The sequence below is a fragment of the Galdieria sulphuraria genome, assembly GCF_000341285.1.
Source record: "Galdieria sulphuraria unplaced genomic scaffold scaf_5, whole genome shotgun sequence".
NCBI lineage: Eukaryota > Rhodophyta > Bangiophyceae > Galdieriales > Galdieriaceae > Galdieria > Galdieria sulphuraria.
Genome location: NW_005178470.1, coordinates 196,356 through 214,403, shown reverse-complemented (window position 1 = coordinate 214,403; position 18,048 = coordinate 196,356). Strand labels below are relative to the sequence as shown.

The window sequence follows — 18,048 nt, the reverse complement described above, 5'->3', positions numbered from 1 at the left end:
GAGATGACTCAATGTTCATTTTGTATCGTATTTGACTGCGATGGTAAGAACTGTTGCTTCACCAAGTGTTTTGAAAAATGAACTTATTCTTTATTTAGGTGTGCTTGTCAACTCGGAACCTTGGTCTTGTGAATCTCTTCGGCAAGCAATTCTCAAAGCTACAGGCGTTGATATTCCTCATCAGTTTCCTGAAGACTTTTATGAGGTCTTTGGTTTATCCGTTTATTCTTCCGTAGAACACTACGTAAAGAAAGGCTTCTTACCTGCAGACACAAATATAGACTGGGTCTCTAGAAAGGTGGACGAACATAAGGATGCAATCTATCAAGAACTAGCGAGAGGAAAGTTATCAACTTTCCCTGGGTTAAAAGCTCTTCTTCAAGAAGCGTCCGTGAGTAATATTCATTTGGGTGTTGGCTCTTCTGGAACACCGGAAAAGATTGAATTCAATCTGAGAGAAGTATGGTTAATAGTCTATTTATTGGCTGTGATTATGATATTTGCTTTGATAGGCAGGTATCCTTTCTTATTTCAAAAAGGAATATATAGTGAGTTCTACCCAAGTTGCCAAAGGAAAGCCTGCTCCCGATGTGTATTTGGAAGTGTTGAAGCGTATAAATTGTCCTCCTGAACAGTCGGTAGTTATCGAAGATGCTTGTGCAGGACTTTTAGCTGCCAAAAATGTAAGTCGTTGTGCTTCCTCAAACGTATTTTAAGATAATTATTGGAATTAGGCTGGTGCTTGTGCTATAGGAATAGCTACAAGTTTACCTCGTGAAGTGTTGGAACCTTTTGCAGATATTGTATTCGATAGTTTTGAAGAAATGTCACCTAATCTACTTGAAAGAATAGCCAAGGAAAGGTATTTATCCAAAGTTCGATAGTTATTGGAAGAACGATAGTCTCAGTTGCTACAGTTGCCAATCCACAAGAGGGTTTTGGGAGTGACGGTTATCAGTATACAAAACAGAATATAAACGATTCTCTTTCCAACATTGATTACTGAATAGGATTATACAAAAAAGGCACAACTTTAGAGTTTGTCTCTTATGAGTGGCAGAAAGATCCACAACAATTCATTCATCTTTTATTTTTTGAGGAAAGATCGAAATAGTCGACAAGTTGTTTTAGAAAGCTTTTCATCTTTTAACTCAATATAATGCAATATGCGTTACTTACAAGACTGGAGGTGGATAGATAGGGTTCGAACGTTTTTAGTTGTTTGGTTTCCTTTGCAACGTTACAAAGTGCACTGTTTATTGTTATTATTGGCGTACATCTTGGGAAAGTCACAGTTTCCTGTTATATATATTGTTTTATTAGCATACGCTGTTTATTTATTTGATAGAGAGAGACAAGTCCGTCGTGAGTTACGTGACCGAATAGAGTTGTCTAGAAGGGAATCTGTTGCTCAAGAAGACACTTGTACAGAACTACCGTCTACTACGGAACATCAGTGGGTACCAGGAGTGAACATATGGAGAGAAGAATCCTGTGAATGGTTCAACGTTCTGGTTAAAAAGTTATGGGTCACTGAAAATGTAGGCTTGAGTAGATGGTTGAGAGAAAGAATTGCCAGTCGACTCAACCTAACACGCCCAAAATTTGTAGAAGTGTTTCAAATACCTGAACTCAAGTTGGGAACAAAGGTTCGTTTCTTTCTATTTCTATCGGGAAAAGTGTCAAGCAATATCTTAGGCACCTGAATGTTCTCGTGTAAGAGTGAACCGAATCAAGTCCTCTTATGAAATGCAGTTAGAATTCGACTTGCATTATACAGGAACAGCATTTGTTATTCTTGTCATCAATTTTAGTCGTCAAATATTTGGAGTTCAAATCCCTATTTTGCTTTCTGATTTTGCATTTGCTGCAAAAGTTCGTTTTGTTGTTACTTATTAATATCGCTTTTATGGAATGGAATGTTTAGGCTTTGGTACATGTACAATTGGTTGATAGAGCTCCTTATTTTAGTGTCGTACATTTTTCATTTATAAGGAAGCCTTGGATTGACTTGAAGTTGGTTCCACTCAAGACACTTGATATGATGTGAGTTGTATCGACTCATTATGATAAAGTAATGTCATTGTTTAGGGATATTCCTGTTTTATCGGATTGGATTCGAAGACATTTAACTGATACCATTCAAGATTGGGCAGTATATCCACGAAAAGTAAGTTTCATTTGTTATTCTTTATGATGACTTATGGGTAAAAGGTATCCTTTCCTATTGAATCTTGGTATCAAGCTAGTCAACAGGGAAAGGATCTAAAGGATGTGATGGTTGGCATGGTTAGAGTCAAAATTAAGGAAGCAAGAGATTTACATCCACCGGTATTTGGAGGAACAGTCAATGCATTCGTTGTACTTTATTTGGGTACACAAAAGAAAAGGACTAGAGTCGTTCATGGAAGTCTTCATCCTGTATGGTCTCAGTCATTTGAATTCTTTGTACAAGTAACTTTGTTTCTTATATTCTTTGGTTAAATTTGACTCCAGCTGAATAAGGATCCATTGGTTCAGAATGTTTTTATTTATGTATTAAATGCTCCAACAGGAAAAGGAGAAAAGGAAGACTTGTTGGGTTTATTGGAATTGCCTTTGAAAGGTTTGGTTGGTGGAGAAACTATTTCGAACTGGTATTCTTTAGATGATGCCGCTAGTGGTTCGTTATTTATCGAAGCCTTTTATATTCCTTTTGATGGTGGAAAAGATAAATCTTACAACTGGAGAGGAGCTTGGAAAGGACAGAAAAGCCCAATGGAAAGCAGAAATCAACCTCCTCTACAACAAAGTTCTTCGAATGTGACTGCATTTCAGTTTGAACACGATTATTACTCACAAAGTGGAGAAACACAACGAACCAATCCTTGGGTTGCCGGGTAGGATTGGATAAGCTCTTCCATTCTCATTGATTAAAATGTTTTCTTATAGGTGGCTTAATGGAACTATTCCAGCCAATCCAGGATTTGCATCTCCTTCCCATTCACCACCCGTAAAGAAAAGTCGCAGTCTCTTTGAACTTGGCTCTTTAGAAGCGAAGAAGACCAACGATTCCTCATCTGTTGTTACATCTGAAAGTAAGGTGTCAGTCAATTCTTTGCTGGATAAAGTCTCCGATAAGAAAAATGAGTCTTCAATGACTATTGGTTTTCAAACAACGAAAAGAAAACTGAATGAAATAGCACTTGCCGCGTTGGCGTCGTTAAGAACGGCTTCGAATAAGGCCCCATTCGAAGAATCTTCACCAGGAACAAGCAGCCAAAGAATAACCAATAGTTGTGAAACTTCCATTTTTGATCCTCTTAGAATGCATTTCAGTTCTTCTGAATATAGAGAGGAGGAAGACAAACAACATCCTATGAGAAAGTCAATGAATGCTCCACTTTTGTACGATCATGACCAACATCTAAGTCTCGTTGCAAGTAACTTTGGCGGTGTTTTGCAAGTAACCATTATTCGAGGTTTTGGACTATCTTTTGGAAACAAGTCTCGTTCTTCTTCTTGTCATCTACTTGGTTTTCCAATGATATTATTGCAACTAGAAGACCAAATATTCGAAACAGCTCCTTTCCAAGGAGAAGATCGTGAGAATCCCTATTGGAATGAAACCTTTGAGCTCTATTGCGTTAACATTCTAAGGCAAGAATTGACTATACATCTAGTCTCTGTGAATAGTCTTTCCCAACACGAACCAATTGGCAAAGTTACCTTTCCCTTGGCTAACTGCATGGATACGCCTGTTCTACAAGGAGTATTTGCTTTGAACCCTAAATATGCTGGATCGATTGAAGTTTCAATAGTTTTTACTGCGTCATCACAAACAGTTGAATAAATGTTTTTGTTATTTTTGGGAGAATGATGAGGGCAAGTCCTATTGAGGAAGACATTGAGCTTGTCAAAGAGTACCTTCAGGAACCCAATACACAGATTAGTTGTGAAAAACTTTTTCAACAGTTAACACTTCAAAGGTTGGGTGAATTATTGTTTGTGGAAGACCAGAATCAGAGACAAGAGAACGTCCTCATTTTGAGCAGTGCCTGGAAGCAAGTGTTAGGTTATCCAGTTACACTACAACAGTTAAACTCGAAGGAAGGTATTTATTTGATAAGACAAGGCCTCCTATCGGAGCAGTATGAGACACAGAAAGTATGCTGCATGGCTGTGGAAAAGTTGGCGTTATGGAATCCTGTCAGTATTGAAACTCTCAAGGAACAGAAAATTATCGATAGAATGTTGGAGCTTATTCGAGATGAGGACCTCGAATTATTGAAACAGTTGAAAAGTGCAATTCTTTGTGTCTTTAGGATGGCTTCCCAAGTCACCTGTGAATATGTTGCTTCCAAGTTGGAACTTTGTGCCAGGGGAGGGAATGGAGTGAATACAACTACTAGAACTCGAGCTTTACAGTTGCTGATTGATTGGCTAGTACAATTCTCGAATCCTACGCTGGCAGTTAGTGTATGTTCTATTCTGGTGGAACAACTACAGTCTTCTTCGGATGTGCTCTTCCAACTAAATATCTTGGAATTATTAGCGACTTTTGTCTCTGTAGAAAATGCATCTTCGTATGTGACAAATAGTGGAGTTCTTTCAACGTTATATTCGTTTTTATCGGGTGACTGCGCACATATGGATAATCTGCAGCTTCGATTACTTCAAAGTGCTATCCTCAAGTGGATTGCTCGAGTCGCTAGTTTGGAGAAGGTGGAACAACTGGTGCTAATTAAACCCTTTTTGCCTTTGCTAGGCCAGTTAATTGATAATAGAGAGGATCTTGACAAACGCGAATCAGCATACTATGCACTTAGTGCCATCGCCAGCACTCGTAAAGGATTGGAAATGGTTTGGAACAAGGAATTATTTATTTCGGTTTTGGCTGGTTTGGATACTCCAGAGGAACGAATTCGTACAGCTTGTTTATATTGTATAGCGTCTTTATTGAATAGTTCGGATGAGACTAGTTCAAAGCAACTATTTGAAATGTACCGCAAGGTAATACAACCTTTTACAGTTCAACGCAGTACTTTTATTTGCATAGGGTCCTTTATTGGAAACTTTATTTTCCTTGGCACATCAACCATTTCTTTCTCAGTCCATTGCTGTGTTTATCGTACTTGAAGCTATAGCAGAAAAGGATTGGGGCTTACGTAAAATAGCTTCAACCGCAGGAGTAGTGGATATTATTGTGAATGATGTGGTAGACAACAAACCTCTGTTGGACGCCAAGGTGAGAAAGCTTGTATTTTATAGCAAGTTTTCATTGACTCTTTGTTGCAGCAAAGACTTGCCAGCACTTTGATAAGACAAGAATCTGTTTCTAGTATATTATTTGGAGATGCACGTTATCTTAAGTTGAAAGACTTTGCGAATAGGTTTGCTATAGGTAGTGGTCAGTCGAGGAGACTAATGAGAGATCCTCAAGTCGATATTGCGACTATGAGACAGTGATAGAGAAATAAACAAAATGAGTTTTAGAGATGATTTTTCTTTGTTTTGTGAAGAATGGCGCAAGCACTTGAGGAAAATGGTACTTCATGAGTCAACTGAACATGACAAAGCTTAGCTGTTCCAATTCATTCCATTGGAAGAAATCGACTGAGTGAATGCTTTTCACAACTTCACTCTCTCGTCTGCTGCAGTAGACTTGTTTGGAATGGGAGTTGCACGCAATAACTTGACTCTTGCTACAACTATATTTTGGTTCCATTTCATATTTCTTCTTTTTGTTTCCGTAGCAGGAAACAGTTGTTCTATGAAAGGATTCGAAACTGAAATACTTCCCTGTGAACTTTGTTCTGCCATACAACTTGCACAGATAGCAGAGGATTGTCAGCGTAAGATGGTCTACCTCTTTTTTTATTTTCAACGTCTCACTAGACACGTGTAACAAGAATGTTGTTCAAAAGAGCTGGGAAGTGAAGACGATAGAAACTGGCACTTTGTCAAAATAGAATTGGTGACCCCGCCCAAGCAGTTTCTAGTTTCCGAATATGACGCTGTAAGGAGGTTGTTTTCCAGCATCTTTTGCATCTTCTGACGAGTGTCTCCAGCTGAAAGAGTTTCTGGACTCCGATCGGGTTGGTTCATTTTCGAACTTTCGAGTTCGGACAACGCAGACTTTGGGTAGACCTTTTTTAAGAGCTTTTACTAGTTTGGATACTCCAGGTCAGTTCAAAATTTCTTTCTTTGAGACACCTATGGAAAACTCTCCAGCCAAAATCTTTTATTTAGAAAAGTGGAAGTATTCTGATTTGTTGGAATTTCTGTCCTTTTTGTCAGAATGATAACACTAGAGTATCTTGTTCTATCTATACGGAATTGCTTAAGTGAAAAGAATCTGATGAGGAATAAAAGTCCCTACGCACCCTCCAGAAGCTCATTGAAGGAAAGAGCCGAAAGCCTCTGCACAATTATTTTATTCTTTTCTTATCATCGAAGATTGGGTTAGAGTGTGTGTGTGTGTGTGCGCGCGCAAGTGTGGGAGTTTTAACCAACTTGCTACCAATTTATTCACTTGAAAGAGTTTTTTTAAGTATTGTATTCTCATTGAAGGAAATACTGCAACGGTTCAAGTTTGAACAGTTTTGCCATATGTGTTTTGAAAAGATGAATAATTGAAGTGTATCATGCCGCACTTATTTGACCCCAGAAACTATCGTTTAAGAGATTGTGGTTTAAAAAACAATGAGTCACTGGAACGAATATTCGCAGCTCAACGCCACTCAGGCTACCGGTACTGTCGCTCTTAATAAGGACGCCACGCAACCAACTGAGCCCCTTGAAATAGGTTCTTACAAGAAGAAACAAAGTAACAAGGACAACCGTCGACAGAAATGGACTTGTAATCGGGTAAGTTGCTTACTGAGACTAGTCTGCTCCTTGTTTTTGAGTATTGTATTTAGATTGACTGGCCTGAAGGCAGCACCTATGGGAACCATACCCATGTTCATTATGAAGAAAAAATTGGGACAAGCAATAGATGTTCTTCGCTGCAAGGTTCGTTTGAGAACGTACAAAGAGTTGCCAGTCAAAAATACGGCGGTTCGCAGTTGCACTTTATCAACTTGGAAGGGTCGGAATTCAACAAGGAAAATTTTCCCTTAGCTAGCTATCATTTTGCCATCTGTAGAAATGCAAAACTTTATACTGGAAATAGTCTATTGGATGTTTCAGTGGAGTGGCCAGATGTGGAAGCAGTTGTTATATTCCATGATGAAGTTCAGGAGAATTTGTGCTGTCCAGTGTGTCTAGATAAGGTTCGAGCCCCACGAGTGACAAAGTGGTATGTATAGCAGAAACTATGAGCTCATTTTTCTTTTCTGAATGGTTTCCTTTAGCGGACATTTGTTTTGTCTTTTGTGTCTTTTAAGATTTTTTTCTTTTCATGATATGGCAGCCTGTAAATGTCCACTTTGTGGAAAGAAGATTCGGTTGGAAGACTTACGTCCAGTAGATATTCGATTAGTTGCTCCGTGTTATGTTGGAATGGAACAGTGTATGAGACTTGTTATTAGAAGAAAAGAGTCCTTTATAGCAAAGCCATTTTTCCGTGAGTCTTGGCAGGCATATTTGGCAGATTGCAGTATTCCGGATGATCACAAAGAAGATCATCACGGTTGCTATATGCAGCCTATATATTCGAGGATATTCATTGCAAATGACCAACGTCTTTTATATCTATTGGAGAGAGATGAAAAGGATATAGAGCAAATGGTGACAGACGACTCTTCCTATATTCCCTATGCAGACTATGCAATAGAAGAGTTGGTGCAGAAAAGGAAGCATTTGGAAGAAAATCTCCGTCAAGAAAGAAGAGAACGATTCTTTGAAATTTCATCTGAAAATGGCCAAACTACGAAAATGGAAACGCCATCCCGGGAGGTGGATCCCTCTCAGCTTTATGACTTTCGATTTATTTTTCAAGCAGAGAGTGGTCAAGATGTGTATTTGCATCCGTTTAATGTAAAATGCTTGTTAGAACATTATGAGCATTTGTGCTTGGCACCACAAGTCGTTCAAGGAAAGGTGGTGGAAGTGGAACGTTGTACGATGACTGAACAACTGAAAAGACGAATGCGCTTTTTATCGCATTTACCTTTGGGTTGTGAGTTTTACTTTGTCGAGGTGTGATTATGCAACTCTATTCTTCTAGTCATGTTTACTTACGTTGTTGTTGTTTTTGGTAGCTCGATTTATCCCCTGTTCTTCCTGCAAATGTATTGAACAAGTTTGCCAAAACTCTACAAAGAAGGGCAAAAGAACGGCTTCGACGAGAAGAGGAAGAGCTAGCCTTTCACCGTGAAAGGGACTCGATTCCTGCATATGAAGAAGAAAGGAAGAAATGGTTTCAGCGTGAAGTTTCATTTTCAGTTGATATGAATGAGCAGTCTTTCCCTAGTCTTGTTGGCTTATCAAATGACTCTGTTGGACAGACTGAAGTTCGTAGAGGAGAAGAATCGAGTTATGCAGCTGTAACTTCTCATATGGGATATTTTCCTAGTATTCCTTATGGAGAATGTGGTTCTTCCACTATTCCTTGGTCAGGAAAGAGTCCTGACAACATATCACAAGCGTATTCCATATCAGCTGACACAGAAGAGACAAATATTCTTGGTTCTTCTCCTATGAAGAATAAGAAGAAGAAAGTTCGAGTTTTGTTCAGTAACATTCCTAGGAGAGGGTTTGAAGGAAGTCGTGCATTGGAATAAAATGAGATTATTCTGGTTCAACAAGCTTTGTTAGTTATCGTTGAATGGTGCTAGTCACCAGTCCAGTGCTTATGGAAACAAGTTGGCAAGTAAGCTATCTATCTAAAGAATTGTATTCTTCCAATTCGTTTATATATGTCTATATATCAGGATACGAGTCCGTTGGATCCCAAAGTGGGTGACATTGCAGCTTGTGTTGAAGAAGAACGTCGTTTTGCTTCCAGTCTAAGGTCTTCTCCGTTCTCTTTAAGAGGTATACTGGAAATTGGTGGTGCACAAGCTTCTGTGTTACTTTTGAAGAGGCGAAGAAGAGAACTGACTGGGTTAGAAGAGTATGCTATTTTTATATGTGTTCCACTCGTTCTCCGATAAACTCGAACAGGACTTATAATTATATGAAGAGGCGTTCTTGGAGTAGGAAAAATGCGGGTGTTGTTTTAACAGTTCCGAAACACATCCCTTTGTAAGTATACCTGTGTCACTATGAAAACCAACAGATTGACATATTCAAAGCTGGCTCTCCTTGTTTTTCCTAAGTTACCTTATCTTTGTATTTATTAGTATATTTCTTTTGAAGAATCACGATGAGAATGAGTATCTCATTCTCGGATTGGTCTTTTTGTTGGCGTTTGTGTTGTCTCCTCGAGTAGGTGAAATGTTTCAGTGGGTTATTGCAGAAATATATACAGGTGAGCTTGTTTTCTTATTGTTATCATACAGAATATCAATGAATCACTTGTCTTAGCTCTATACATATATTACATACTGAGTCGTACACACAACCATACTCTTGACAAGAAGTTATCCTCTGGATTGACTTATACGGGATTTTTTTGTTTGGTTATTTGTGCAAGCGTTGTGATATTTACTATATTGTTCTATTACTGTTGGCCTTTCCTATTGAGAGGATATTTAACCCAATGGACTCAGTTTGCAGGAGTTGTGGAAGATACAGGAGGAGGAGAAACTCGTGTTTCATCTACTCGTTGTTCCGATGAGAATATCCCTACAGGCAGAGATAGTCAGGCAACATATATCAAGACTTCTCATAGTTCTGTTGCACCAGCATATGCTATGCATGAATGGTTATTGATGCAACATGGAGATGAACGTTATCATTTTTGGATTCGAAAGTTTGCGATTCACCAGTATCAAGGATATCTCCATTTGTTGTTTCCTTGGTTTGTCAAACCAACGATTTCGGAAGCTCATCAATGTTATTTTGTAAGTATGGCTTCATTCAACTTATACTTTGCAGAGCCTATTTGTATCTATAGATTGGTCCATTGAAGGAAGATTTACCTCATGGACTCGGAGCTTGGTTTGATAGCAGTCCCAATGGAGAGAATCTCATAGGCTATTTTGATCATGGCATTCCCGTAGGTCCATTTGAAAGTCAAGAGAATGTAACTGGAGCAGAACGAGGCAATGTGCTTATCAACATTCGTATGATATATATGTCGGATGTAAAAGGTATAAAAACATTGACTCGTGCAAAACCTCAATGGGGAGTAGCATCTGCCGAATGTTGTGTTTCAGGGAATATTTCTTTGGATGGGTAAGTCAATGGATGAGTCGTCTTTGTATTCTTATCATTTTCTATTCTTCTAGTTATCCAGTGGTTCGAGATATTTGTAAGTCAAAAACATGTCAATGTCTTCATAGCAAGGAAGACTCTTGCAGTTGTGCAAAGGAAATGTTATTGAAATATTATCGTCATTTAGAAGATACCAAACGTTTAACTTCTATTCTAGTATCTGTGGATAACGATGGATTGAAAGTTCAAGGCCATTATCCCAAACACGAGTCATCATCACTTACTAGTATTCGACCACAACAAGTTACTATTTATTTAGAAAATGTGGAGAAACAAAGTACAGCGAGTCATTCTCGAGGTAATTCTTCATTGGCTGCTTTTGTAGAGAATCCGGAGCGACGGTTTGGTTCCCTTAGCAGTCAGTTTCTCAATTTGTCAAACTTGATAGTGGACAAGGGTTGGGAGAAGACCGTGGATACTGAAGCACTTGTGTTTATTCATGTAAGATAATAGTTTATAATCTTCTCGTTTATTTTCATTCTGTTCGAATATATAGGGCTATAATCACATGTTGGTCGATGCACTTAAGAGATTTGGTCAGTTTTTAGCAATGGCCCACTTACCAGCTCATCTTAAGACATTTGTTTTCAATTGGCCTGCAGGAACAAGGTAAGTAAGAAACATACACTTGAAAAATGCCGATGATATGAAACCTTTACTAGTCCACTTTCTTATTCATTAGCAGTTGGCAATGCTAGTAGTAACAATGTACAAAGGTATGGTTGTTCTTGGTTTCCTATGAATACAAAAAGATGATTTGAGCTTGCTTTTCAGAGACTTGGATTTATTCTTACAAAGCCTTCATTATGCCGGAATACGAAAAGTACACTTTATGATACATAGTATGGGTGCTCGACTCTTTTTAAGAGCTTTTCCTTTGATTCGAAAACGATTCCAAACCCGAAGGAATACTTCTCAGTCCATATCTATACCTACGAAAGATATGGATATATTACCTGCAACGAATCAAGTCCAACAAGATCGTTGTATGGTTTGCGATAAGGTTTCCATGACAAATGATGATCTTCCTCCTCCTCCTCCTCCTCCTTTTGAAAGTTCAACTCTCGATCAGTCTATACAATATTCAGGCATGGAATTATCTACACTCATCTTTTTGAATCCTGATTATGAGTTGGATGCCTTCCAAACGGATTTTCCTGATTTATACGAAGTTTGTAATTGTGTAAGTTTTCATTCATTTGAATATATTTTGTCTGATTGGGCAGATTACGTTGTATGCGGATAAACGAGATCGTGCTGTTCAAATTGCGGAAACTTTTTGTTGGTATCAACCTTCATTAGGTCACCAAACTGCTCCCTTTTGTGATACTTTTGAACAAGTAAGTTACTTGGGAGTTGTGTGTGTTGTTGTTTTTATCTAACAGGATAGTTTTGCGATATGGATATTATTGATGCTTCCGATTTGGCTGGCAATATGAGTTTCACCTATCATGCCTATTGGAATATCCATCGAACCATGGTGGATGACCTTTATGAATTGATTGTTTTCCAAAGACGTGCGAGTGAGCGACGTTCTCGCTTATTTGCAACGAGTGGAGGAACATTTCGGTTTGTGACCACACCACAAAATGTCAATATGATATAAACCCCGACTTTAGTGTTCAATCCATCCAACTCGATGAATAGGCCAATATTTGAATATAGCTCTACCAATAACTTTTTCAGTTGGAAGAAGACCCCACACGTGCGAATCAAAACTATTGTTTCGGTTATCACCTAAAACAAGCAAATAGCCTTTTGGAACTTGGATTGGACCCCAAATATAATTCGGTTCTTCTGCAATATACTTTTCTACTACTGGAATAGCGTTCACGAATACTTTGCCATCTCTAATATATACAAAGTCTCCTTGCACAGCTACCACTCGTTTGATGAGAGCTTCATCCTTTTGATATCCATAAGCCACGAGTTGGTCAGTAGGATGAAACACGACAACATCACCTCGTTGAATGGGTCTTACCCATTTGCTTACTTTTTCCACCAGTAATTGATCACCTACATAAAATGTGGGATACATGGACAACGAAGGAATAAATCGCGGTTCCACTACAAACACTCGGAACATCCAAGCAACTGCCAATGATAATGTCAGTGTAAATATATCTTCCCATCTTGGGTCCTTCTTCAGTCGTTCCATCCAAGAAGAAGAAGTAGGAGGAGGAGGAGACTCTTCGTCCTCAACGTGTTGACAACAAGAAAGCCTTCCGATGCCCAACTTGAGTGTTTTTGGTTGCTTTCTGAATGACAATTCACAAAAACTCCATCTTTTATTACTCCTAAAGAAAAAAGAGTGACAAACACCACAAGTACCATGTTTCCCCAAACAAAGAATAGCAAAACAAGAGCTTCTTGAGGCCATCAATCATAACAAACTTGTAACATTTCGACTCCATTTCTTCAACCACTATGACTTCACCACAACTGGCTTTGATAGGAAGGAACCCTGTATTTGCTCAAACTATGATTCGCATCAAAGACCCTGAAAAGAGCAAAGACTTTTATGAAAACAAACTAGGAATGAAATTGTTGACTCGGTTGGACTTTCCCAGTCTCACGTTTTCACTCTATTTCTTTGCGTATACTCAAGACACACCACCTTCTATGGAACAATCACAAACACAACGTGCTCAGTGGTTATGGAATGTTCCTTACCCTACCTTGGAACTGACTCATAACTGGGGTACAGAAAAGGATCCCCATTTTTGTTATCACAACGGTAACAAAGAACCTAAAGGGTTTGGTTACATTGGCTTTATAGTGGATGACGTACATCAAGCAGTAGAAGCTTTAAAGAAGCATAATGTAGCAGTCATCACAACAAGTGAATCGAAGGTAAGTTGGCAACACACTTTTAACCCTTCCAACTGGGTTATATAGAATGCACCCGTTGCTTATGTTGCTGATCCCGATGGCTATTGGATTCAGTTGATGTCGAGAAATTCACCCACTTTTTCTGGGGAACAAACACTTATTGGAAGAGATCCGGTATTGTCTCATGTAAGTCTTCCTTTTCATTCTTTATGTATTATGTATACACATATGTATCTAGACTATGTTCCGTATCAAAGATCCTATTCAAAGTCAATCATTTTATGAAAATGGGTTGGGAATGAAGTTGCTTTGTCGTATCGATTATTCAGATGATAAGATAACCCACTATTATTATGGATACACCGATAGCTCCATTCCAGTCTCTTTTTCTGATGACAAAGAACGTTTAGAGTTTCTTCTTCGTACCCGATTCCCCAAAATGGTATTGGAACACAAGTGGGGAACGGAATCTGATAATAGCGTAATATATCATAATGGAAATGTCGATCCTCGAGGATTTGGTCATATTGGTTTGACAGTGGATGGTTAGAGAAAGTCTTGGGATTATTTAGGGTTTATTTTTGATGGATTGGTTACTAGATATCTATCGTGCTTGTGAAAATGTAGAAAGGGCAGGATACAAGATTGTTCGAAAACCAGGTCCTTTTCAAGTAAGTTGAGATAGATAAATGGAAGAAGAATGAGATGAATCTATTTTGAATATAGGATGTGGGAGAGATTGCATTTGTTGCCGATCCCGATGGGTAGGTTTTGTAGAAAAGTATATATATATATATATATATATATATTTGACATTATCACTTATTAGATATTGGGTGGAATTGATCAAGCGTAGTTCTTCGGGACCTGAAAAACCTTATAGCAAACCATTGTGATAAAAATGCGTCATCTTGTTGTTATCATGTGGATCTATTTGTCATGATTCCATGCTTCACTTTGTATACTATCATATCTTGAGAACAAGTAGTAAGATGGAATCATTCCTCGTTTTCTCTAGGAAGTTTGTACCGGATAAGCACCACAAGTCCTATTTTTTAGGGTTTGTTATCCTTCTATAACTTCCATTTAAGTGTTTATCGTGATAATCATTATACCCACTTTCTTTTTTCAGTTTATGATGCACTATATCATGGATATGGGGATCCTATATGAAAAATATATTTTCTAGGCATTGGATGTTATGAAGGGTTAAAGTCTCTTTCATCCGATGCCTCTCAACTCCTATTCCACGCCATCATTCTGTACATATTCCAAACCAATCAATGTTCCTTATTTCAAAAGGCAATAAATACGTACAGAAAAAAAGCATAACCAACCCAGGGACTACAGTCATTTTCATAAATCAATTGTGACAACTCCTCCTCCATATACTTATCGTCTATACGAGTAGGGATAGTCAACACGTCCTTTTCCTAAAAAACAACTTCTCATAAACTACTTTTTCTCTCTTTTTTGTGTTACAAAATGACTCTAGAAACTGTGACTAGCAGGATGAGTAATACTATGACTACCCATCCACCGTTCTTAAAAAGAGAAACGACAAGTTTTTGCACAAGATGTTTTCCCTAATGCTTGTTGAGAGATGATGTTTGTGTTCACTTTTCCATTATCTTCCATTCGTTTCATACTTTCGTAGGTTTTGGAGAAAGGGATATATTCCCTACGGCCGACTTGAAATGACCCTTTTTTACTTTTCAGAAATGGATATTCTCTAGTTGAGGCAAACAAATAATATGGTTGTCAAGTCAATATACCTTTTTGAAAAGTCGTCATGGATGGGCTTCTTGAAAACTCTTGTTCTTCAATGAAACCAACAGATAGAATACAATGGTTATCATTTACTTGTAAAAATTTCACAGTTCGATTCCAAACTAAACAAGCAAAGATGCGCTTTCTAAAACCTCGATAGTTATCACTGTTGATACTTATCATACCATGCCATTGTTCATATCGTCCATTTCAAGTGCGCCAGATGAGCTTCTCGAAAGGCTACTCGGAAAATGTAGTAACGAGGCTTGGGGTTCTGAGGATTTGTTATTTTGAGAAGATGTTTGAACAGAAAGTCTATTGTTGAAAGGTTCGGATTCCTCCGTAATAACATCTCGATAATACAAACAATTTTCGAACAAATCATAATGTTTGCCTTGTGTGATAATTTCGCCATGTTTAAATACACATATTCTTGTTGCAGCTTGAACAACAAGGGCACTATTGGATACAAACACACAAGTACGATCCTTTGCTATTTGTTTCAAAGCATCTACAGGAATATCATCGTGGTATATGTACGCCTCCACAGTCTTTGCATCAAGCAATAATACAATAGGTTGCCGAACTAGGACTCGACATAAAGCTAAGCGATGATAAGCCCATTCAGGAAAGTGAGGACTATCGGGAGTTCCGATCATGGTTTGATACCCTCGTGGCAATGATTGAATAAATTTGTGAATGTAGGACTGTTGCGCAGCAGTAACAATATCACTAAAATTCACATCGCGCATCCCATACTGAAGATTTTCCACAATTGTACCCTCCAATAACGTTTTCGCATTGCAAACATTGCCTACAATGGAACGGAAACTGGTTCCATTGAACCGCGTAATATCAACGCCATCAATTGTAATCAATCCACATTCACTAGGAATATTGCGTTGAATCATGGCAATTATCTTATGAACTTCTTCCAAATCTCTACTGACCAGAGCAACAATTTCCCCTCTTCTCACATAAAAGGACATTCCCTTGCTTCTTTGCCAATTTTCATTTGGAAACCTCAAATTCTGAACTTCTAATTCGCCATGAAGGCGACGTTTAGAAATGACCAAGGCATGACTCTTAAACCATGAATTCTCGGAGTTGTCTCTACGAAACGTACTAAAAAATTCTTCGACGTGAAAACGGGAGTCACGAACGCTCTGGAATAAGCGCACCGACCTTACAATAGCCACAGCAGCCAATCCAATAGCTAAAAGAACACTGACGATATCCCCTTTGCTTATCATTTTCTGTTCTGCTAGCCAAGCGCTAAACCAAATGCCAATGATGTAAATCTCCGTGACAAGCAAAACAGAGACGCTTGCAGAAGCGATGTATAATCTTCTTCTTTTAAGATTTTCAAGGAAGAAATCATCTAAAAGTTGGCAATAGACTTGATATTCTTCGCGTTCTGTATTACATTCGTGAATCAATGGGAGACTATCCAAGATACGTTTCTCATGACTTTCTACTTCAGTTTGAGTACGAGTTCGTTGCAAAGACTGTTCTAGCATCTTTATCTCGAATATGCCAGTGCCGACTAAAAGCAGACCAGAGCCACACAAGAGTAGCGTCAGCTGCCAGCTGCCAACAAAAGCAATTACTAGAGCGCAAACCATTTCCGAGCCATAATAAAAAAAGTTGCCAAAATCCTCCATCATTCTAAAAGCTGGCGAATCCTCTTCAGTCAAGTGTTTCTCACGAAGCATGCTCAACGCAAATTCCTTTCGATGAGTCGGCATATCCATAAGTATGTAAAGAGCTCTTTTCCGAACTAGATATGTCTGCTTCATACCAAGTCGGTACCACATGCAATTCTGTCCAAAGTTGAGGAACCACGCGACACCACCTAAAAGAAAGAAAGGAATAAGGATGGAATCTTCATACGATGCATTCGACAGACGAGTGCCATCAGCCAACTCAAAGTAATAGTTCAATATTCTACCAATCAACAGAGCAAACACGGGCAGTAACATTCCATAAACTATGGACAGAACTACTCCACCCAATAAATACCTTCCGTCTCCTAAAAAGTATTTGATCCAGTGAAGTTTGGTTAGTCTATAGCGAGTGCTGAATGTACCGAGTGACATTCCAAAAAATAAAGTGCTAATAAATTTATCTTCGAGACTCTGCACTTCTTGGACTGTATCGTTACTGTCCAAGTCAGGCAAATGCTGAGTATCAGAATCTACAGGTTTCTCCGGTTGAGTTTTCGTAAGATTGGTTTGTAGACTCGTTTCATTATCCCCTTGAAAGATGCTATGGAAGCCAAACATTTCGTCAGCAGTAGATTTTGAGGCTTCTTGTTTAGGAGGAGACATTGGTGCTCCCTGTGAACCGTGCTCTTCTCCCAAAATAAGATCATTGAAGAGATGAGGTAGTCTTGGAGACAGGTCTGGAAATTGACTGTTTGAAAAGAGAGTGATTCTAAAGTTTGCGATAAGAACAAAGGCTTGTGTCCTATAGGTTTTGGTCTTTTCGGTGAAACAGTGGAAGGAGTGCGGTCTTTCATTTCAAGTTTCAAGCTAACTATTTTCAAGCTAAGTTGTTTTCATGTGCATATTGTTCTCTTTCTTCAAACCCTTTGCTGACTTCCGGAACGAGTTGAGAAATGCCACGTTGATTTTCAAATTCGCCCAATAACCGCCAAATGATAAGAATCTCCCAGAATTTGGCGCGGAAACTGGGAAGCTCATTTCTATCCAAAAGAATGTGATGCTTATCTTGTAGCAACATTGTATTTAAATGTAGTAGAAAACAGTCAGTTTAAACGTATATTATCTATAAGTCTAGCTTTTCCTAAAGTTCCGGCCACACAAACTAAAGTATCGGAAGGCGGAATCTCATTTTCATATTCGATAAATGTTTTAGGGTCACAAATGCTAACATAATGCAAATGAAAACCGTCAACTTGTCTAGCAAGACTTTCCATCTCTTCTCGTATTCGATCAATAACCGTGATGCCTATCGAACTTGTTCACTTCCAATCATCCATAGAATGATAGGGATATACATTACCTTTCAAATACAACTCCTTGGCTCTTTGAAGCATCTGGTATAAGATAGTAGCCCTTTCTCGCTCTTCCTTGGTGAGGTATGCATTCCTACTACTCATTGCTAGACCATCGGCTT

The 18,048-nt window shown here is 38.5% G+C and overlaps 10 protein-coding genes across 11 annotated transcripts in view; 7 read left to right on the top strand and 3 right to left on the bottom strand.

Annotated features, from left to right (window-relative positions):
- Nucleotides 1–2: 2 nt before the first annotated feature.
- Gasu_09750 (beta-phosphoglucomutase) lies at nt 3–1,017 on the top strand. Its single transcript, XM_005708371.1, has 4 exons — nt 3–43; nt 99–460; nt 513–683; nt 735–1,017. The coding sequence occupies exons 1-4, from the start codon at nt 4–6 to the stop codon at nt 882–884; spliced, it is 723 nt and encodes a 240-aa protein (XP_005708428.1). The 5' UTR covers nt 3; the 3' UTR covers nt 885–1,017.
- A 145-nt stretch (nt 1,018–1,162) lies between these two features.
- Nucleotides 1,163–3,848, top strand: Gasu_09740 (uncharacterized protein). The gene is made up of 8 exons (XM_005708370.1): nt 1,163–1,649; nt 1,699–1,875; nt 1,928–2,046; nt 2,092–2,170; nt 2,215–2,454; nt 2,506–2,879; nt 2,932–3,751; nt 3,792–3,848. The coding sequence occupies exons 1-8, from the start codon at nt 1,167–1,169 to the stop codon at nt 3,798–3,800; spliced, it is 2,301 nt and encodes a 766-aa protein (XP_005708427.1). The 5' UTR covers nt 1,163–1,166; the 3' UTR covers nt 3,801–3,848.
- A 4-nt stretch (nt 3,849–3,852) lies between these two features.
- Gasu_09730 (uncharacterized protein) lies at nt 3,853–5,475 on the top strand. Its single transcript, XM_005708369.1, has 3 exons — nt 3,853–4,992; nt 5,039–5,227; nt 5,278–5,475. The coding sequence occupies exons 1-3, from the start codon at nt 3,856–3,858 to the stop codon at nt 5,446–5,448; spliced, it is 1,497 nt and encodes a 498-aa protein (XP_005708426.1). The 5' UTR covers nt 3,853–3,855; the 3' UTR covers nt 5,449–5,475.
- Nucleotides 5,476–5,542: 67 nt separating this feature from the next.
- Nucleotides 5,543–6,487, top strand: Gasu_09720 (uncharacterized protein). Its single transcript, XM_005708368.1, has 4 exons — nt 5,543–5,834; nt 5,892–5,998; nt 6,051–6,165; nt 6,214–6,487. The coding sequence occupies exons 1-4, from the start codon at nt 5,654–5,656 to the stop codon at nt 6,282–6,284; spliced, it is 474 nt and encodes a 157-aa protein (XP_005708425.1). The 5' UTR covers nt 5,543–5,653; the 3' UTR covers nt 6,285–6,487.
- A 165-nt stretch (nt 6,488–6,652) lies between these two features.
- Nucleotides 6,653–8,777, top strand: Gasu_09710 (zinc finger (C3HC4-type RING finger) family protein). Its single transcript, XM_005708367.1, has 4 exons — nt 6,653–6,849; nt 6,903–7,282; nt 7,338–8,124; nt 8,187–8,777. The coding sequence occupies exons 1-4, from the start codon at nt 6,685–6,687 to the stop codon at nt 8,706–8,708; spliced, it is 1,854 nt and encodes a 617-aa protein (XP_005708424.1). The 5' UTR covers nt 6,653–6,684; the 3' UTR covers nt 8,709–8,777.
- Nucleotides 8,778–8,822: 45 nt separating this feature from the next.
- Gasu_09700 (uncharacterized protein) lies at nt 8,823–11,877 on the top strand. The gene is made up of 12 exons (XM_005708366.1): nt 8,823–9,040; nt 9,091–9,171; nt 9,222–9,397; nt 9,454–9,932; nt 9,986–10,266; nt 10,320–10,746; nt 10,802–10,914; nt 10,968–11,021; nt 11,080–11,488; nt 11,532–11,645; nt 11,696–11,785; nt 11,821–11,877. The coding sequence occupies exons 1-12, from the start codon at nt 8,844–8,846 to the stop codon at nt 11,830–11,832; spliced, it is 2,433 nt and encodes an 810-aa protein (XP_005708423.1). The 5' UTR covers nt 8,823–8,843; the 3' UTR covers nt 11,833–11,877.
- A 4-nt stretch (nt 11,878–11,881) lies between these two features.
- Gasu_09690 (signal peptidase I) lies at nt 11,882–12,772 on the bottom strand. The gene has a single exon (XM_005708365.1). The coding sequence runs from the start codon at nt 12,683–12,685 to the stop codon at nt 11,921–11,923; it is 765 nt and encodes a 254-aa protein (XP_005708422.1). The 5' UTR covers nt 12,686–12,772; the 3' UTR covers nt 11,882–11,920.
- A 10-nt stretch (nt 12,773–12,782) lies between these two features.
- On the top strand, nt 12,783–14,077 carry Gasu_09680 (lactoylglutathione lyase). Its single transcript, XM_005708364.1, has 6 exons — nt 12,783–13,158; nt 13,204–13,323; nt 13,376–13,682; nt 13,738–13,808; nt 13,864–13,901; nt 13,967–14,077. Exons 1-6 carry the CDS (start codon nt 12,787–12,789, stop codon nt 14,031–14,033), a joined length of 975 nt encoding a protein of 324 aa, XP_005708421.1. The 5' UTR covers nt 12,783–12,786; the 3' UTR covers nt 14,034–14,077.
- Nucleotides 14,078–14,491: 414 nt separating this feature from the next.
- Nucleotides 14,492–17,202, bottom strand: Gasu_09670 (ABC transporter, ATP-binding & transmembrane domain). Its single transcript, XM_005708363.1, has one exon. The coding sequence runs from the start codon at nt 17,190–17,192 to the stop codon at nt 15,087–15,089; it is 2,106 nt and encodes a 701-aa protein (XP_005708420.1). The 5' UTR covers nt 17,193–17,202; the 3' UTR covers nt 14,492–15,086.
- A 389-nt stretch (nt 17,203–17,591) lies between these two features.
- Nucleotides 17,592–18,048, bottom strand: part of Gasu_09660 (pantoate--beta-alanine ligase) — a 1,511-nt gene continuing 1,054 nt past the window's right edge. For both annotated transcript variants that reach the window (XM_005708362.1, XM_005708361.1), the window contains exons 3-4: nt 17,935–18,048; nt 17,592–17,880 (exon numbers count right to left, since the gene is read on the bottom strand). The exon at nt 17,935–18,048 is cut by the window's right edge and continues 467 nt beyond it. In XM_005708362.1, coding sequence (XP_005708419.1) covers nt 17,678–17,880; nt 17,935–18,048 — 317 coding nt within the window. In that variant the 3' untranslated portion in view covers nt 17,592–17,677. The remainder of the gene's footprint in view (nt 17,881–17,934) is intronic.

What these genes read in the sequence shown, in the direction of transcription:
- Gasu_09730 (XM_005708369.1), top strand. Translation starts at nt 3,856, where the DNA reads ATGATGAGGGCAAGTCCTATTGAGGAAGACATTGAGCTTGTCAAAGAG. An exon ending in TATTTGAAATGTACCGCAAG is followed by an intron (nt 4,993 to 5,038) that starts GTAATACAACCT and finishes TTATTTGCATAG; the next exon opens with GGTCCTTTATTGGAAACTTT. An exon ending in AACCTCTGTTGGACGCCAAG is followed by an intron (nt 5,228 to 5,277) that starts GTGAGAAAGCTT and finishes TCTTTGTTGCAG; the next exon opens with CAAAGACTTGCCAGCACTTT.
- Gasu_09690 (XM_005708365.1), bottom strand. Translation starts at nt 12,685, where the DNA reads ATGGCCTCAAGAAGCTCTTGTTTTGCTATTCTTTGTTTGGGGAAACAT.
- Gasu_09700 (XM_005708366.1), top strand. Translation starts at nt 8,844, where the DNA reads ATGTCTATATATCAGGATACGAGTCCGTTGGATCCCAAAGTGGGTGAC. An exon ending in GAACTGACTGGGTTAGAAGA is followed by an intron (nt 9,041 to 9,090) that starts GTATGCTATTTT and finishes AAACTCGAACAG; the next exon opens with GACTTATAATTATATGAAGA. An exon ending in GTTCCGAAACACATCCCTTT is followed by an intron (nt 9,172 to 9,221) that starts GTAAGTATACCT and finishes ACATATTCAAAG; the next exon opens with CTGGCTCTCCTTGTTTTTCC.
- Gasu_09670 (XM_005708363.1), bottom strand. Translation starts at nt 17,192, where the DNA reads ATGTTTGGCTTCCATAGCATCTTTCAAGGGGATAATGAAACGAGTCTA.
- Gasu_09680 (XM_005708364.1), top strand. Translation starts at nt 12,787, where the DNA reads ATGATTCGCATCAAAGACCCTGAAAAGAGCAAAGACTTTTATGAAAAC. An exon ending in TCACAACAAGTGAATCGAAG is followed by an intron (nt 13,159 to 13,203) that starts GTAAGTTGGCAA and finishes TGGGTTATATAG; the next exon opens with AATGCACCCGTTGCTTATGT. An exon ending in TTTGTTGCCGATCCCGATGG is followed by an intron (nt 13,902 to 13,966) that starts GTAGGTTTTGTA and finishes ATCACTTATTAG; the next exon opens with ATATTGGGTGGAATTGATCA.
- Gasu_09740 (XM_005708370.1), top strand. Translation starts at nt 1,167, where the DNA reads ATGCGTTACTTACAAGACTGGAGGTGGATAGATAGGGTTCGAACGTTT. An exon ending in ATTTTGCATTTGCTGCAAAA is followed by an intron (nt 1,876 to 1,927) that starts GTTCGTTTTGTT and finishes TGGAATGTTTAG; the next exon opens with GCTTTGGTACATGTACAATT. An exon ending in CATTTGAATTCTTTGTACAA is followed by an intron (nt 2,455 to 2,505) that starts GTAACTTTGTTT and finishes CAGCTGAATAAG; the next exon opens with GATCCATTGGTTCAGAATGT.
- Gasu_09750 (XM_005708371.1), top strand. Translation starts at nt 4, where the DNA reads ATGACTCAATGTTCATTTTGTATCGTATTTGACTGCGATG. An exon ending in TATCGTATTTGACTGCGATG is followed by an intron (nt 44 to 98) that starts GTAAGAACTGTT and finishes TTCTTTATTTAG; the next exon opens with GTGTGCTTGTCAACTCGGAA. An exon ending in TTGAATTCAATCTGAGAGAA is followed by an intron (nt 461 to 512) that starts GTATGGTTAATA and finishes TTGCTTTGATAG; the next exon opens with GCAGGTATCCTTTCTTATTT.
- Gasu_09710 (XM_005708367.1), top strand. Translation starts at nt 6,685, where the DNA reads ATGAGTCACTGGAACGAATATTCGCAGCTCAACGCCACTCAGGCTACC. An exon ending in AGAAATGGACTTGTAATCGG is followed by an intron (nt 6,850 to 6,902) that starts GTAAGTTGCTTA and finishes TATTGTATTTAG; the next exon opens with ATTGACTGGCCTGAAGGCAG. An exon ending in GCCCCACGAGTGACAAAGTG is followed by an intron (nt 7,283 to 7,337) that starts GTATGTATAGCA and finishes GGTTTCCTTTAG; the next exon opens with CGGACATTTGTTTTGTCTTT.
- Gasu_09720 (XM_005708368.1), top strand. Translation starts at nt 5,654, where the DNA reads ATGGGAGTTGCACGCAATAACTTGACTCTTGCTACAACTATATTTTGG. An exon ending in TAGTTTCCGAATATGACGCT is followed by an intron (nt 5,999 to 6,050) that starts GTAAGGAGGTTG and finishes GAGTGTCTCCAG; the next exon opens with CTGAAAGAGTTTCTGGACTC. An exon ending in TACTAGTTTGGATACTCCAG is followed by an intron (nt 6,166 to 6,213) that starts GTCAGTTCAAAA and finishes AAAACTCTCCAG; the next exon opens with CCAAAATCTTTTATTTAGAA.